This window comes from Paroedura picta, chromosome 4 (assembly GCF_049243985.1).
Source record: "Paroedura picta isolate Pp20150507F chromosome 4, Ppicta_v3.0, whole genome shotgun sequence".
NCBI classification, from domain to species: Eukaryota; Metazoa; Chordata; class Lepidosauria; order Squamata; family Gekkonidae; genus Paroedura; species Paroedura picta.
Window position 1 is genome coordinate 141,289,176 of NC_135372.1, and position 17,017 is coordinate 141,306,192.

Consider the following 17,017-nt stretch of genomic DNA (forward strand, 5'->3'; position numbering starts at 1 on the left):
TTTAAACTATTATGGAAAACTGCCTTATACCATGATGAAAATTGGGGCATAAATGTTTTCATTAATAAATAAATATGCCAGATAGCACAAAGTTAAGCACTGCTCAATTTATAATTATGTGTTTTATGGTGTTAAAACTGGAAAAGTTTAGGATTGATTTTTTTTTTAACTGCATGTATCTCACATAGCACCCCCCCCCCCCCTTTGCCGGTTTCTCCCCCAATGCTTTAATGTTTGGGGACATTTTTACATCTAAGGTTGATTTGGTAGAGTGGACCGGGCTGTTTCAAAACGAAAATGGAAGATCAAAGAGGTTCACATTTTTGGATGTTCCCTGCAGGTAGAAATCCAGGCAAATAGAAAACCTTTCATCCTACCGGGTGCTTTTCTGTTTGTGAGGAGTGAGTGGGGTGTAGTTGTTAAAGAGCGGCAGCCTCTAATCTGGAGAACTGGGTTGGATTCCCCACTCCTCTTCCACGTGGGTGACCTTGGGCCAGTCCTAAATGCCTCCGAACTGTTATCGGTCCCACTTACCTCACAGGGTGCCTGTTGTGGGGAGGAGAAGGGAAAGGGGTTTGTAAGCCACTTCAGGACTCCTTCGGGTAGTGAAAAGTAGGGTACAACCTGCCCCAGCTCTTTTCCTTCCTTCCTTCCTTCCTTCCTTCCTTCCTTCCTTCCTTCCTTCCTTCCTTCCTTCCTTCCTTCCTTCCTTCCTTCCTTCCTTCCTTCCTTCCTTCCTTCCTTCCTTCCTTCTCACCACTTCCAATCTCCTCCCTCCCTCTACCTGGAATAGTCTGGGCACTCCCCCCCCCCCCAATACAATTCTCAGGAGTCTGGAACCCCATTGCTGACAGAGCAAGCTTTTCTGCTGTGTAGGGCAGTGGTCCCCAACCTTTTTATCACCAGGGACTGGTCAATGCTTGACAATTTTACTGAGGCCCGGGGGGGGGGTAGTCTTTTGCCGAGAGACATCGCCGCCTGAGCCCCTGCTCCGTTTGCTTTCCCACTGGTGCCCCTAACTTCCTGCCACATGCTGGGGGGTGCCCCAGCCATGGGGGCCGCCAGAGAGCACCATACATGAGCCGGGGGCAAAGTGGGAGAGCAGCCCCCGAGGCAGCAGCCGGGGAGGAGGAGGAGCTGGGGCCCGGTACCGACTGATCCACGGACCAGGACCGGTCTCCGGACCGGGGGTTGCAGACCATTGGTGTAGGGGACCTGCAGCTGGTCTCACTCCCGCGAAGTCCCTCTTGCGGGAAGTCTGGTTTAGCATCTAAAACACATGCAGATGCGCGCCACCGGATTATAATGCCAAACCTGAAAAGCGACCCAAGGCTTTCAAGCCAAGCACTTCTTCAGGATCAAAAGCTCATTATATTTCTAGGGCTGCCCTAACTCTCCTCCCCCTCCCCCTCCCCCAGCATCAACGTGATCGTTTGCAGCAACCGGGCTATTAATTAATAATGTCAACCAAGCTGGCGGCCTGGCCAGCTGCCTGAGACCACATTAGACAGAATACCTGGGAAATTGACTGGAAGCGAAAACACAGGAGGAGTGGGAGAGGAGGGGAGGGGAGGGGGTGGGACTCACGAACGCCCTCTTAATGACGGGATGGTTTTCGTTCCTGATCGCTCGGGCACTGCTAAGGCCTGGCAGCGAGGGATTAGAACTGAGGGAAGAGCCGGGAAATGTCGGAAGCTGGAATCGTGCAAATGGGGTCTAGAGAAGGGCAAGCCGTGAACGGAGAATGAGGGAGGGAGGACAGTGGTTTGTGTGGGTGGGTGGACATCATATGCCATACCGCTGGGAAGAAGAAGAAGAAGAGTTGATTCTTATATGTCGCTTTTTCTCTACCGGACGGAGTCTCAAAGTGGCTTCCATTCACCTTCCCTTTCCTCTCCCCACAACAGACATCCTGTGAGGGAGGGGAGGCTGAGAGAGCCCTGAGATTACTGAAGAAGAAGAAGAGTTGGTTCTTATATGCCACTTTTCTCTACCCGAAGGAGTCTCAAAGTGGCTTACATTCACCTTCCCTTCCTCTCCCCCCAACAGACACCCTGTGAGGTGGGTGAGGCTGAGAGAGCCCTGAGATTCCTGCTCAGTCAGAACAGCTTTATCAGGGCTGTGGGGAGCCCAAGGTCACCCAGCTGGCTGCATGTGGGGGAGCGGGGAATCAAACCCGGCTTGCCAGATTAGAAGTGCACACTCCTAACCACTCCACCAAGCTGGAACAGGTATGCACAACAACTCACTGTGTTTGGATATCCACTGTAATGTGTCTCTCTCAGTGTTAATTGCATCAAGTCAGTTCTGACTTAACGGTGACCCTATGAGTTCATGACCAGTGCTGACCAAACTGTCGCTCTCCAGATATTCATGGACTACAATTCCCATGAACTATTGGCCATATTAGCAGGGGCTCATGGGAACTGTAGCCCACGGTCATCTGGGGAGCTACAGTTTGGCCTCCTATGCCATTGTACCCCACTGAGGTTTTCCTCAAACCAAAGGCCATGGCCTCCTTGAGTGAGTCGTTCCATCCCTTGTTGGGTCTTCTGGGTTCCCTTCTGCCTTCCACTTTTTCTAGCCTTATTGTCTTTTTGAAGGTGTCTCAGCTCCTTAAAAGGAGTTCAGGTCATAGAGCTGGCAAAGAGCTTGCCTATGAAGTACAACGTTTCATGGTAGAACAAAATTTGAGTCCATTGGTACCTTTAAGACCAACACAGTTTTATTTAAGGTATAAGCTTTCATGTGCAAGCACACTTCTTCAGATACAATGGGATGGGAGTTACCAGTCCACACCTATAGATATGAGCAATAAATTAGCATACAGCATAACGAAGGTGTTTAACAGGTTCAAAGGCCAAGCCGGAATAGCAAGCTTAGTTTATATGGTCACCATTTGTTTGGGCTTAATTCCGTGGGGAAATATGGTGTAAATATATCAGAATTGGAGATTGATTGGCAGATGTATCCTTAATTGTGGAATGGTGAAATAAATTAATGGAAACCCTGCCATGACGCTCCATCCATCTCCTCTCAAGCATGGCGTCCTTACAGCACCTTCTTTGAAGTGGGACAATTAGTTTTGTAACCCAGAGACCAGAAATACATTCCAGTCTACTATTATAAACTACATTACATTCTACTCTTCATTATGTTACATTACAGTCTTCTATTCTAATCTGTTAAATAAGAAATAAGAAATCAAATAAAGAGTGTATATGGCCCTTCTGGAAGATAGTCAAGAATGCAGATTTAAGGGCTGATTAGCATTCCTAGCAAGACAAGAAACCAATATCCCTGTTCAGCCCCCGGGGATTCCATTGTTTTGAGTGTTGTGATAATTTGCAACTGAGCAATTTCCCTTTCAAGTCTGCTCGTAAAGTTCCTTTGAGATAAAACACCTACTTCAAGGTCCCCCATTGGGTGTCCTGGGAGGTTGAAGCATTCTCCAACAGGTTTCTCAGGCTTATGTTGTTTGATGTCAGATTTGTGTCCATTTAAGCTTTGGTCAAGTGTTCGACCTGTTTGTCCTACACAGAGAACCGAAGGGCATCGTTGGCATGAAATGGCTTATACAGTGTTAGAAGATGAGCGTGTGAATAAGCTTGAGATGGTGTCGTTGATGTTATTTGGTCCAATGATTGTCTTCCTTGGGAGTATTATCCATCGACCCACCTATACAGCCATACACCCTTTCAGGCCCCCGGGAAGCTCGCCTGGCCTCGACCAGGGCCGGGGGCCCCTACCTGGTAGAATGAGCTCCCGGAAGAGCTGAGGGCCCTGCCAGAGTTGTCAGTTTTCCGCAGGGCCTGCAAGACGGAGCTCTTCCGCCAGGCTGTTGGTTGAGGCTGGGCTGAATACTGGGCACCTAGATCAGGTCCTACCCCATGTTTGTGCAATCTAGACCCCCTTTGCGGGGGGCCTATCGTTGCCCCCAGATTTGCATTGGAGTGACACAGCCAGGAATAGAATGAACGGAGGAATATGGGCTAATTGAGGGATTGAGTGACCGCCATCTTTGCGGGTTGCTGTTTTTGTATTTTGTGCTTCTTATCCAGTTTTTAGATTGTATTTTATGGGGTTTGTGTTTTTAATATGTTGTAAGCCACCGCAAGCCAGGTTGCCTGGGAGCAGCGGGTTAAAAATCTAATGATGGATGGATGGATGGATGGATGGATGGATAGATGGATGGATAGATGGATAGATAGATGGATAGATGGATGGATGGATAGATAGATGGATAGATAGATGGATAGATAGATGGATAGATAGATGGATAGATAGATAGATAGATAGATAGATAGATAGATAGATAGATAGATAGATAGATAGATAGATAGATAGATAGATAGAGAACCACCGTGAGACCTTTTGGCGAACGGCGGTATATAAATTCAATTATAAATATAAATAAATAAATAAATAGATTGATTGCAGGTAGGTTTTTTGCTTTTGTTCCGTTTGTCTCCTTTTGGCCTGACTTGTTTGGTCTTCTCTGGGTACCATTCTGGCTTTGTTAATTTGTTTCTCGACTTCAAGTGGGTATTTTTCTTCCAAAAAGGTTTGTTGTCAGTCTCTCAGGTGGGAATCTCTGTAGGTTTGGAAAAGATGCGGCTGTAGCGTAGAGGCCGGCTGTATACGATGGATCCTTTGGTATGTGTGGGATGGTAGCTGGAGGTATGCGGGTGTGATTTTCGGTCCATACGTTTCCGGTATAAGGTGGCGTCCTTGTGTCCACTGGCCATTTTTACAGTAGTATCCTGAATATGTATTTCTTGCATAGATTGGCTCACTGACAGGTTTATATTCATTTATTTATTTTTATTTTAACTTGTGTACCATCGCTCTCAAACACTCACGGCGGTTTACAATAAAAGAATAAAAACAACACAATGCTTAAAAGCCCCCAGCCCATTAAAAATGGCAATTCGATTAGAGTTAACCCCCATCTCCTCCCCTGTCCAGCTTGCAGCCAGGAGCTCTTCTATTAGGAGCGAGGGTCATGATCTCATTAATTTTAGGGGATCCCGATTGTGACCCCAGGACATCAGCCCAGACTCACCCATATGCCTGGCGGAAGAGCTCCGTCTTACAGGCCCTGCGGAAAGCTGATAACTCCGGCAGGGTCCTCAGGTCTTCCGGGAGCTCATGCCACCAGGTTGGGGCCAGGGCTGAAAAAGCCCTGGACCTGGTCTAGGCCGGGCAGATGTCCCAGGGGCCTGGGACAACCAGCAGATTTGAACCTGCAGTGGGTTGATGGTGAGATGAAAGTTATTGATGGAATATGCCCAAGGCTTCTTTACCATGTGTTCAAACAATAAAAATGTCATCAGTGAATTGAAGGTTAAGGAGAGGTGTGAATGAGTAGGGGTATAGGAAGAGTTGTTCCAAGTCTGTCCCCCAAATATTAGCTTATTATGGGGCCATGCAGGCTGTTCCATTGCTCTGAAGGAATGAGTTGTCACAAAATCTGAATTGGTGAAGTGTGAGGACAGAATGGTATATAGCAGGGGTAGTCAAACTGCGGCCCTCCAGATGTCCATGGACTACAATTCCCAGGAGCCCCTGCCAGCGAATGCTGGTTTGACTACCCCTGCTATATAGTATGGGGGCAAACTCAGCTGTGGTGTTGTCAGAAGTCATGTTCCTTATGCCTTACTATCCGTTTTTTGTGTGGGATGTAGGTATGCAGGGATTCTACATCCATGGTGGCTAAAAGAGAGCCAGTTTGGTGTAGTGGTTAGAAGTGCGGACTTCTAATCTGGCATGTCAGATTCGATTCTGAGCACATGCAGCCAGCTGGGTGACCTGGGGCTCACCAAGCACTGATAGAGCTGTTCTGAGCAGTGATATCAGGGTTCTCTCAGCCTCACCCACCCCACAGGATGTCTGTTGTGGGGAGAGAAAGGGAAGGCGACTGTAAGCCGCTTTGAGCCTCCTTCGGGTAGGGAAAAGCGGCATATAAGAACCAACTCTTCTTCTTCTTCTTCTAAAAGAGTTTTCTCTGGATGGTTGTTCAAAGGTTGCATTTTCCTTGGAAAGTCTGTGGGGTCACAAGCATAACTAAGAGAATTATTTAGCTTTCTCAAGTTTTCTACCATTGAGAAACCCTTCAGGCTACGGGAGACTGCAGAAGTGGTGCGAGATTGCAAAATATGGCTGAGAAGCATAGCTGTGGACATGCCCACCTGGGGCCCCTCCCCTTCCCATCACCTCGTATTTCATCATTAGCCATTTTGGGAGGAGGGGGTGGCAGGTCAGCAGGACCACATATGATCATAGAATCAGATAATCAAAGAGTTGGAAGGGACCTCCTGGATCATCTAGTCCAACGCCCTGCACTACGCAGGACACTCACAACCTTATCTCTCATCCGCCGTCACCTGCCACCCCCTTGAACTTTCACAGAATCAGCCTCTCCGTCAGCTGGCTCTCCAGCCTCTGTCTAGAAATCTCCAAGGAAGGAGAACCCACCACCTCCCGAGGAAGCCTGTTCCACTGAGAAACCGCTCTTGCTGTCAGGAACTTCTTCCGGAGGTTTAGACGGAATTTATTTTGCATTAATTTCATCCCGTTGATTCTGCTCTGTCCCTCGAATTAATGTGTAATCATATTAAAAATATATTAAAATGTAATTAACTCGCACCCTTTTGGGAAACCCAGGGCTGTCAAGAAACCCCAGGGTTTCCCAAAACCCTGGATGAAAAAGCCTGGCCTAGGGTCTTAGATCAGAGTCCATATATCCAGATGCCCCCTTGGTGATCGTGCCTGTGCCTGAGACAACAGAGCGTCCTGGGTTGCCAGTTTTGTGCATTTTGGGTAGAAGAACGTTGAAGTTTTGTAGTGTTTAGGTAGACAATCCGGAGCAAATCGGTTCCTTGAGGACAATACAATCTATGCACTAATGCAAGGGTAGTCAACCTGTGGTCCTCCAGATGTCCATGGACTACAATTCCCATGAGCCCCTGCCAGCAAATGCCTAAAAACTTTTCCTTGTGGTTGTTGGCTTGATATTCCTCATTACAAATTCGAATTCTTTATATTCCATCAGCCATTTCCGCCCAGTCTATGACAAGCAGCTAGTTTGCAGCTTATTTTGTCTGCATCCTTCTTCAGACACAATACTTCCATACATGGCAGGCTCCGCTCTTCAATTAATAGAGAGAGTTCAATGAGATCTGGGAGCGCTGGGAAAGTGGGCGACGGAGAACAAGATGCAGTTCAACGAGCATCAGTGCAGAAGTGCACATCAGGGTCGCAGAAATTAGAAGCGTGCCTACTGGGTGGGAGAGGCACTTCTGGGGAGCAGGGGGTGCACGGGGGATCTCGGGGGTGCTTGTGGGTTGGAAGCGGAAGAGGAGCAGACAGTGGGATGCGGCAGGAAAGAAGGCAAAGGGAGGCTGCATCAACAGAGGCATCGCATCAAAATCACAAGATATCCTAGTCTTGCTTTGTGGTCAGGCCCCACCTGGAGTCCTGTGGGCCGTTCTGGAGGCCTCGCTTCAAAAGGGACGTGGGCAAAATGGAGAGGGGGCAGAGGAGAGTGAAGAGGATGATCCAGGGCCTGGGGACCAAGCCCTGGGAGGAAAGGTTGAGGGACTTGGGAAGGTTCAGCCTGGAGAAGAGGAGGTTGAGAGGGGACAGGATGGCTCTCTTCAAGTATCGGAAAGGTGGTCACTTGAAGGAAGGCAGGGAAAGGTTCCTGTTGGCAGCAGAGGAGAGGACCTACAGGCCATCCCAAAGATTACAAGATTGATCTCCAGTTACAATATAACCTCCCAACCCCTGAGAGCCAGTTTGGTGTAGTGGTTAGGAGTGCAGACTTCTAATCTGGTCAGCAGGGTTTGATTCCTCGCTCCTCCACATGCTGGGTGACCTTGAGCTTCCCACAGCACTGATAAAACTGTTCTGACCGGGCAGTGATATTAGGGCTCTCTCAGCTTCACTCACCTCACAGGGTGTCTGTTGTGGGGAGAGGAAAGGGAAGGCGACTGTAAGCCGCTTTGAGACTCCTTTGGATAGAGAAAAGCAGCATATAAGAACCAACTCTTCTTCTTCTTCTTCTTTCTTCTTCTTCTTCTACTTTCTTCTTCTTCTTCTTTTTCTTCTTCTTCTTCTTCTTCTTTCTTCTTCTTCTTCTACTTTCTTCTTCTTCTTCTTCTTCTGAAATCCCATTAAAACAACATACAACAATGTATAGGGACAACAGGACTGACCCTGCATAGCTTCCGAGATCCGACCAGGTCAAGCTAGTCAGGGCTATCCAGTTCAGGATGTGAAAGTGATATCAAGAAATAAATCCCCCGAAGTTAAGGCCAGGTAATGGCTCCTGCTTCTTCGAGAATTCTGCACTACGTTTTGTCATTAGAAGGATCCAGTCATGGGTCTCCTGGGGATTTTGGGTTCAGACGTTCAGTCCCTCCAGTTGTCTTTTCCTGCCGGGTGGGAACCTTCAAAGTTCCAAACAGGCATCCTAAGGTGCCCAGTTCTGGATGCAGTCTTCGTAGAAATGTAATTTTGTATGTTTGAGCACCTCTTCTCTCTTTTTGCTTTTAGTGATGGCAGATTCATATGCCTATAGAGGTGGGAAAAAAATTGCGGGATCCAGCAAAGCCAACGCCGAAAGAGAAAGCCATAAGACAGAGATGAAGATCAGCCCGACGTATGAACAGTCACGGCTTGGTAAGGATGCCTGGCTTCTGGATGAAATGGTAAAATGGATACGAACTGGATCAGAGCAATGGTTCATCTAGTCCATCATCTTGGATTGCGCAATGAACAAGCAGTTCCCCCTGGAGGGCCATCAACAGGGCAGAGAGGCCCAGGCCTTCATAAGAACATCAGAAGAGCCCTGATGGATCAGACCATGGTTCATCTAATCCAGTATCCTGTCTCACACAGTGGCCAACCAGTTCCTCTGGAGGGCCAGCAACAGAGCAGAGAGGCCAAGGCCTTCATAAGAACATCAGAAGAGCCCTGATGGATCAGACCATGGTCCATCTAGTCCAGCCTCCTGTCTCACCCAGTGGCCAATCAGTTCCTCTGCAGGGCCAGCAACAGGGCAGAGGGGCCAAGTCCTTCATAAGAACATCAGCAGAGCCCTGATGGATCAGACCATGGTCCATCTAGTCCAGCCTCCTGTCTCACACAGTGGCCAACCAGTTCCTCTGGAGGGCCAGCAACAGAGCAGAGAGGCCGAGGCCTTCATGAGAACATCAGGACAGCCCTGCTGGGTCAGACCAGGGGTCCATCCAGTCCAGCCTCCTGTCTCACACAGTGGCCAACCAGTTCCTCTGGAGGGCCAGCAACAGAGCAGAGAGGCCGAGGCCTTCATGAGAACATCAGAAGAGCCCTGATGCATCAGACCATGGTCCATCTAATCCAGTATCCTGTCTCACACAGTGGCCAACTAGTTCCCCTGCAGGGCCAAAACCTCCTCTCCCCAGGTCTCCCTGCCCTGAATCTCCAGGTATTTCGCCTCCGAGGGCATGACAACCGTACAAAGAAGGAATGGCGATGATTTAACTCCCGACCCTTGGCTAGACTTTGCAATCCTCAGCTGGGATGGGATTTCAGTCGATGAACAGTCTCTAAACTTGACAGATAAGTCAATCTAAAAAGTTATCTTCTGCCCTCTGTTTGCAGGAAACGTGATGAATGATAAAGCAGAAGGCAAAAAGAAAGGAAGACCCAAGGCAGAAGGCCAAGCTCTGAAGGATATTCCTGTAAGCAAGCCGGAGACAGACTCAGGGTGGGGCGGGCTGGGGGGGGGGGGGAGGGCTGGAGTCAAAGCTCAAGTCTAACCGGTGTATCAGAAGCAGGGCAGAGGCCACCTTGAACTCAATGAGCATGACAGAGGTTAGTAAACCTGCTAGTAAAACAAGCCACGACCTGATTTAGGAGTTCTCTTGGCCCTGGCTGAGGCTCTTCCTAGAGAGATCAAGGCCCTTGAGGGCCTGTAAGAAAGAGCTGTTCCACCAGGCCTGTGGGTAAGGCCAGGAAATAGCATCAAGTAGACACAGCTTCATAGAATCATAGAGTTGGAAGGGACCTCCTGGGTCATCTAGTCCAACCCCCTGCACTATGCAGGACACTCACAACCCTCTCGCTCACCCACTGTCACCTGCCACCCCCTTGAGCCTTCACAGAATCAGCCTCTCTGTCAGATGGCTCTCCAGACTCTATTTAAAAATCTCCAAAGATGGAGAACCCACCACCTCCCGAGGAAGCCTGTTCCACTGAGGAACCGCTCTGATTGTCACAAACTTTTCCCGGAGGTTTATATGGAATTTCTATTGCATTAATTTCACCCCATTGGTTCTGGTCTGTCCCTCTGGGACCAAGAGAGAACAACTCTACTCCATCCTCCACATGGCAGCCTTTTAAATACTTGAAGATGGCTATCAGATCCCCTCTCAGTCGCCTCCTCTCCAGGCTAAACAGACCAAGCCCCCCCCCCCCCAACAATCTCTAAATTAGAAAGACATGTTTTTATTATATGTATGCAATCTATTTTTGTATTGATGGCTTAATTTTGATGTAACCTGTCTTGAGACAATGAAGGGTGAGAGATAATAATGATGATGATAATAACAACAACAACAAAAAAAAACTTCCAGCTAGCTTTTGACTGTAGCCAAGAAATGGCGGGTTTTGGTCCATTTGGATCACAGCACCAGAACCTCCCTTCGCAAGTCTGCCAAAAATGTTTTAAGGCTGGTCCCCCCCCCTTCCTTTTTTTGAACTCATGGGCAACTTCTGACATAGCCTGGGTGGCAAGGTCTCAAAATGGCTGCCCCAAGGGGTGGAGCCAATGATTAGGATGCTTAGGGCTTTAGGATGCTTAGGGATGATCCTGCGTTGAGCAGGGGGTTGGACTAGATGGCCTGTGTGGCCCCTTCCAACTCTATGATTCTATGATTAAACAGCTGCCTCAGATTTCTTTCTGTGACACAGTGAAGTTCCTTGTGGAGTTGCTGCCGAAGTAACATATTGTAAAAGCTACACAGCTCATCAAATCCCCAGTGGCCAATCAGAGGTCCTGTTGGGCAAAAGCACCCTCCCCCCCGGCCCCACCTGCTTTCTAAAAAGTTGGTGGGTCCCTGGAATTGAGTGCCCATGAACTTTCATGTGAGAAGAGGTTGGGGGAGCTGGGTCTATTTAGCCCAAAGAGAAGGTGACTAAGAGGTGATATGATAACCATCTTCAAATACTTGAAGGGAGGTCATATAGAAGAAGGAGCAGAGTTGTTTTCTGTTGACCCAGAGGGTCAGACCAGAACCAATGGGTTGAAATTAATTCCAAAAGTATTTTCGACTAAACATCCGGAAGAAGTTCCTGCCAGTCAGAGCGTTTCCTCAGTGGAACAGGCTTCCTCAGGAGGTGGCGGGTTCTCCTTCTTTGGAAGTTCTTAAGCAGAGGCTATATAGTCGTCTGACAAAAATGCTGGTTTTATGAATTTAGGCAGATTGTGAGTGGGTGGGCAGGGAGGGATGTGCCAGGGTTTGTCTCTTGTGACCCTTCTTTGCAGACCCAGGGAACTGGAGAGGGATGATGGTGTTTGGGGAGTTGAGCTGTCAGCAGACCAGTCAGGGGGAGGGATTGGAGTGACCGCGTGCTGTTTAGATTGGGCGAGATTAATTCCTGCGGTGGGCATGTGTGTTAGTTAGCGTGGATATTGTGATTTCAGCAAGATGCCGTGGACCGGATCCAGACGGGGGTGGGCTGCAGCGACTGGATAGAATGCCGTGTGACTAAATCACCCTTCCTGTTGTTTGGCCCATGGATTGGAAAACAGCCTGGGGGATTTAGCTGAGCTGGGGGGGGGGATACTTTCTCCAGAGCCAGCCCCATCCTGAGCACAGCCCATGGGATAGCAACTTGGAAATATTAATTAAGGAGCCCAAAGGAGCCACCCGTGGTGGAGTGTGCCCGCTGCATCCCTGTATGATCCATTCATCTGGGTCTCCCAGTCTCCTAGTGGCCATCCTCCCTTGAATTTTGATGCCTCCCTGCATGATAGTCAGATCCTGCAAGGGCTTTTCGAGGCAGGGATGCGGCAGCCTCAGCAGACCCTGGAGAGCAGCTGCCAGCCTGAGTAGGCAATACCGACCTTGACAGTCAGATGCCATCTAAGGCAGCTTCTGATGTTCCAGAGCAGCAGCCCGGCATTTGGACGGTGTAATTAATTCAGCCTGGAGGAGGCACGGGTTCGAACTTCGCCCTCGAAGCAGGATGACTCACTCCTCCCCTCTCCTCCCCTCATTTTCCCCTCTTCCCTTTGGTAATTGGTTGGGTCTTTCGGGGCCAGGTGCTGCATGGATCTCTGCTTTCTTTCTCAGCTGTCTCTGATGAACCAGTGGAAGGATGAGTTCAAGGCCCACTCCAGGGTGCAGTGCCCCAACTCCGGCTGTTGGCTGGAATTCCCCAGCATCTACGGCCTGAAATACCACTATCAGCGCTGTCAAGGGGTAAGGCGAAACGAGGTTTGTGTTCCATTTTGGTGACCCTTCTTTACCATTGCGTTGCTTACGATGCCGAATGTGTCTTCCAGCCGAACCTGTCTTTGAGCTGCTGTATGTCCAGGGTGATCCCCTCCCCTCCGGGCCTCGTAAAAAATCAGCTTGCAGGGAGCTCCAATTCAGTTTTTGTAAACCCCACCCCCCAGCAGCCTTTTTTCCGGGGGTTAACGTACAGATAACATGAATGAGGTTTTCTCCCATCGGTAGGGTTGCCATGCTGCAGGTGGTAGCTGGAGAATTCCTGGGATCACAGCTGATCTCCAGCTGGCCCCCTGGAGAAAATGGCCGCTTTTGGAGGAGGACGCTGTGTTATTATAGCCTGTTAAAGTCCCTCCCCAAACCTTACCGTTCTCAGGCTCCACCCCCAAACTCTCCAACCTTGAGCTTGCAATCCTACCCATGGGGCACATGGAAAATGCAGGGGGAAACGGTGAAGTTAAGAAAACATCATAGAGGGAAGAATTAATCCCCCCACACATGCACACCTGCAACCAAATCTGAACACACGCACACACTCCATGCCCTGCTAATTATCAAGGAAACAAAGAACGGTGACCTGAGTTTGAATCCCAATGGCAGCCTTTCTTAATTTTTTTTACCATTGAGAACTCCCTGAAACATTCTTCAGGCTTTGAGAAATCCCAGAAGTGGCTCGATCATGCAGAATATGGTTGGGAAGCAGAGCTGTGGACACGCCCACCCGGGGCCCCTCCCCTTCCCACCCACTCCAGGCCCCTCATTGGCCATTTTGGGAGGGGAGGTGCAGGCCAACATGACCATATATGGTCATATCACCCAATAAATATTTAACACATTAAAAATATTTGGAAGGAAACCCTTCCAGGGCTGTCAAGAAACCCTGGTTGAGAAAGCCTGCTTTATTGGGAGAGAAGCAGGATTTTTATGTTGTTGTTGTTGTTGTTGTTGTTGTTTCCACCAAACCAGCATAACCTTTCCAGGGCTTTGGGTTTATGCATTACCCTGGTTGGGATACACTTCATTAAAGTAATGCAAAGTTAATTTTATTACACTATTTACTCAAGTGCAAGACTGGTTACCTCCCCCCCCCCAGGTATTCTGTCAAAAAAAGGAGAGGATCATTTTAAAGCCATGTACAATTTGCAATTATGTTCAGTAATAATAATTGTGTTTGTATGCATACAACATTTGGAGGGGGGGTTAGATTCAGTTTCATCTTCCTTATGAGTAAACGGGGGTTGGCGTTACTTATCATGCATAGATGTGATCACGCATGTTCCATTCAGGGTTGGTTCTTTGAGACCAATGTTCTGGCCTGGTTAGATCCCAGGCACATTTCAGTGGGCTGAAAAGATGTATGATCACGTGATTGGCTGAATGAGCATGACGTCACGGAATGTTCACAAGCATTTCAGTGGTTCAGGGAATAAGGCAGGCAGGCCACATTTGAGGCCTGGGGATCTCGCATTTTTGCATCTTTCCCGCCGCTTCAGGAGCGCAAGAAACCGGGGACAATCCCCCTCCCCCCCCCCAAAAAAAACTGGCAAGATGTCTGAAAAAGAAGGTTAATGTAAAAGATCGTTTAACTGGAGATGCCGGGGATTGAACCTGGGGCTTCTGCATGCCAAGCAGAGGCTCCCCCTTCCCTGGAAATAAAACCCCAAATTCTCAATTTCTCCCTTAGGGGGAAAAAAAGCACACTGGAGGATTCAGACCTAAAACCGTGAGTTGATGGCCATAGACCGGAACATTACATGCCTAAAATAATAGAAGTCTCAGGGTAGTCAAACTGCGGCCCTCCAGAAGTCCATGGACTACAATTCCCATGAGCCCCTGCCAGCAAATGCTGGCAGGGGCTCATGGGAATTGTAGTCCATGGGCATCTGGAGGGCCGCAGTTTGACTACCCCGAGCAACAAAGTTATCTGATTGAAAGGGCTGGTTTGGTTCCTGAAGTTTTAATTTGTGATGGGGGAGGGGGAGTCTGATGCTAATGTTAGCTATTCGGGGAGGTGAGGGGGGGGCGTGGCAGCCAAAAGGTGAAGAGCGCAGTGCCTTGACAGACTGCTTGTTCCCCCTTTGGCTCTCTTCCAAGAGAGAGAGAGAGAGCCAGTGTAGTGTGGTAGTTAAGAGCAGTGGCTTCTAATCTGGCAAGCCGGGTTTGATTCCCCACTCCTCCACATGCAGCCAGCTGGGGGATCTTGGGCCAGTCGCTGTCCTGATAAAGTTGTTCTGACCCAGCAGTAATATCAGGGCTCTCTCAACCTCACCTACCTCACAAGGGTGTCTGTTGTGGGAATTGTAAGCCGCTTTGAGACACCTGGTAGAGAAAAGCGGCATATAAAACCTAACTTTTCTTCTTCTTCTGACGCCACCATCTTTCCCTTCTCTCTTCCTGCTTGCAGGCCCCCGTCTTGGAGAAGCGGACCTTCTCCTGTCCATACTGCGAAGCCACCTTCACATCCAAAACCCAGCTGGAAAAGCACTGCCTTTGGAACCACCTGGATCGGCCTTTGCCGGCCGTCGTCCCTCCGGGAGACCACAAAGTCCACAAAGTGGCGAGCAAAGGGGGTGGCAAGAAAAGGTACCGGAGACAAAGAGGGGAGCTGCCATTTGAGTTGGGGTGGAAGGAGGGGCCCGGAAAGGCCTTGTGGTTTTACCCTGCTTTATTTAATTTTGGGGAAAATAACTTTAATTAAAGATTTTGAGGACGCAACCCAAAAGATAGATATTAGAAAGAAAGAAGATAACAGGGAGCATAGTAAAAATACACAGAGAAAAAGAAAATGCTTCTGGTTTTATCTCGGGTCTTGTTTCCGGCCACTCTTCGAGGGAGGCAGGTCTAATTTTGCACACTTCCTGTCTTCCCTGGGAAATGCCCTCTTCCCCTTCCGTCTGCCCCCTTCCACCAGCCCCACAACTCACAGGTTAATTAACAGTATCACAAACAGGAAAACAGGAAGTGTCACAACTTTAATTCACAACATAAGGAATACAACCTTGACCTAAAACCAACATGGCATCAACTCTCTGAATAATGGTATACCAATAGGAACAATATTTATGAAATACAATCAAATGTAAGGCATTCCAACTCGAGGTTGGACAGGACCTGACCTCGTGTGAGAAGGACCCTTCTCAGTGAGTAACCAATGGTCGTTCTCCCAGAATCTAAATCAAATTACATCTCAGTTACGCTATGATTATATAAAAGGAATAAATCCCCTCTTTTCCCTATAAGCTTATATTCCCCCCCCTTTATTCTCAAAACCAGCATCTCATTTTGCTTTGTATCGTGCAGAAAGTCTATAAGAGGTCCCCAATTACCAAAAAATAACAGATGTTGTCCTTTTCTCTAACTAAAGAAGGTCCTTTGGGTCACCTTGGCCAATCCCATCATTTTTATCAACCGTTATTTGGTTGTGGGTCATAGCAAACGTTTGCGCCTGTGAGCATGGAGCAGTCCTGCCGCTGTAGTCATCTCTGAAAACAAACTTCCGGATATTTTTTTCACGTTCTTTATCCCAAAAGAAAAATCTCCAATTTGTATATTAGTCTTTACAATCTTCTGGGCCTCTGCATGTCTTCGCACTGCATCAATCCAGAGCCAGTTTGGTGTAGTGGTCAGGAGTGCGGACTTCTAATCTGGCATGCCGGGTTCGATTCTGCACTCCCCCACATGCAGCCAGCTGGGTGACCTTGGGCTCATCACAACAATGATAAAACTGTTCTGACCGAGCAGGAATATCAGGGTTCCCTCAGCCTCACCCACCCCACAGGGTGTCTGTTGTGGGGAGAGGAATGGGAAGGCGACTGTAAGCCGCTTTGAGCCTCCTTTGGGTAGAGAAAAGCAGCATATAAGAACCAACTCTTCTTCTTCTTCTTCTCTGTGCTTCGCCCTAGAGCCGCCGAGCGATCGCCTTCCCCCTCCGTCCATCTCAAACAGGCCAAGGTCGAAAGGGCCCTCCAGCGCCCCGAGAACGGGGAGTACGTGGCCAACAAGAAGGATGGCAAAGAGTTCCAAGCCGTGGTGGCGGGGGGCGGTGGGGGGGCAGCCCCCCCGGCCGCGCAGCCGTCAGGCAGCAGGAGTTCCAAGCATCCGGCGAGCCAGCGGTCCGCGGCCCAGGAGGAAGACCCCGAGCGGATGAAGCACAGTAAGTCTAGAGCAATGTTTGTCATGCGTTTGGAGGCACAGTTCTCCTCCTCTCGAAATCGACTTCGGAGGTACGCTTCGCTCTTTTGCCTGAACAGGTTCGCTCTTAGGGTGTGGGAGACTGGGCAAATAGGAGCCCTCTTCTCCTTCTGTGTTTCTGCGAGATTTGCTGACCAGTGACTCGTGAAGGGATGCAACAGGCAAGCTCCTTTAGGGGGAGGGTGAACTCACACGTTCGCCCTATGGCCCGGGATGACCGAACATCAAATCTGAGGCAAATACAAGTCCGTCCGTCCCCCCAAGATCAGGGTAATTGAGAAAGCGGAAATGACTCATACAGAGATGCAACAGGATTCCTCGTC

At 49.0% G+C, this 17,017-nt stretch overlaps 1 protein-coding gene across 3 annotated transcripts in view; it reads left to right on the top strand.

The window, feature by feature from the left end:
- Positions 1–17,017, top strand: part of ZNF512B (zinc finger protein 512B) — a 52,716-nt gene that overhangs the window by 9,140 nt on the left and 26,559 nt on the right. Inside the window, exons 2-7 of one of the 3 annotated variants that reach the window (XM_077335896.1) lie at positions 8,560–8,685; positions 9,649–9,728; positions 12,345–12,473; positions 14,188–14,226; positions 14,908–15,086; positions 16,406–16,656. In XM_077335896.1, coding sequence (XP_077192011.1) covers positions 8,562–8,685; positions 9,649–9,728; positions 12,345–12,473; positions 14,188–14,226; positions 14,908–15,086; positions 16,406–16,656 — 802 coding nt within the window. In that variant the 5' untranslated portion in view covers positions 8,560–8,561. Of the gene's footprint in view, positions 1–8,559; positions 8,686–9,648; positions 9,729–12,344; positions 12,489–14,187; positions 14,227–14,907; positions 15,087–16,405; positions 16,657–17,017 lie in introns of all 3 variants that reach the window. The other 2 variants (XM_077335895.1, XM_077335897.1) reach the window with 2 other exon arrangements.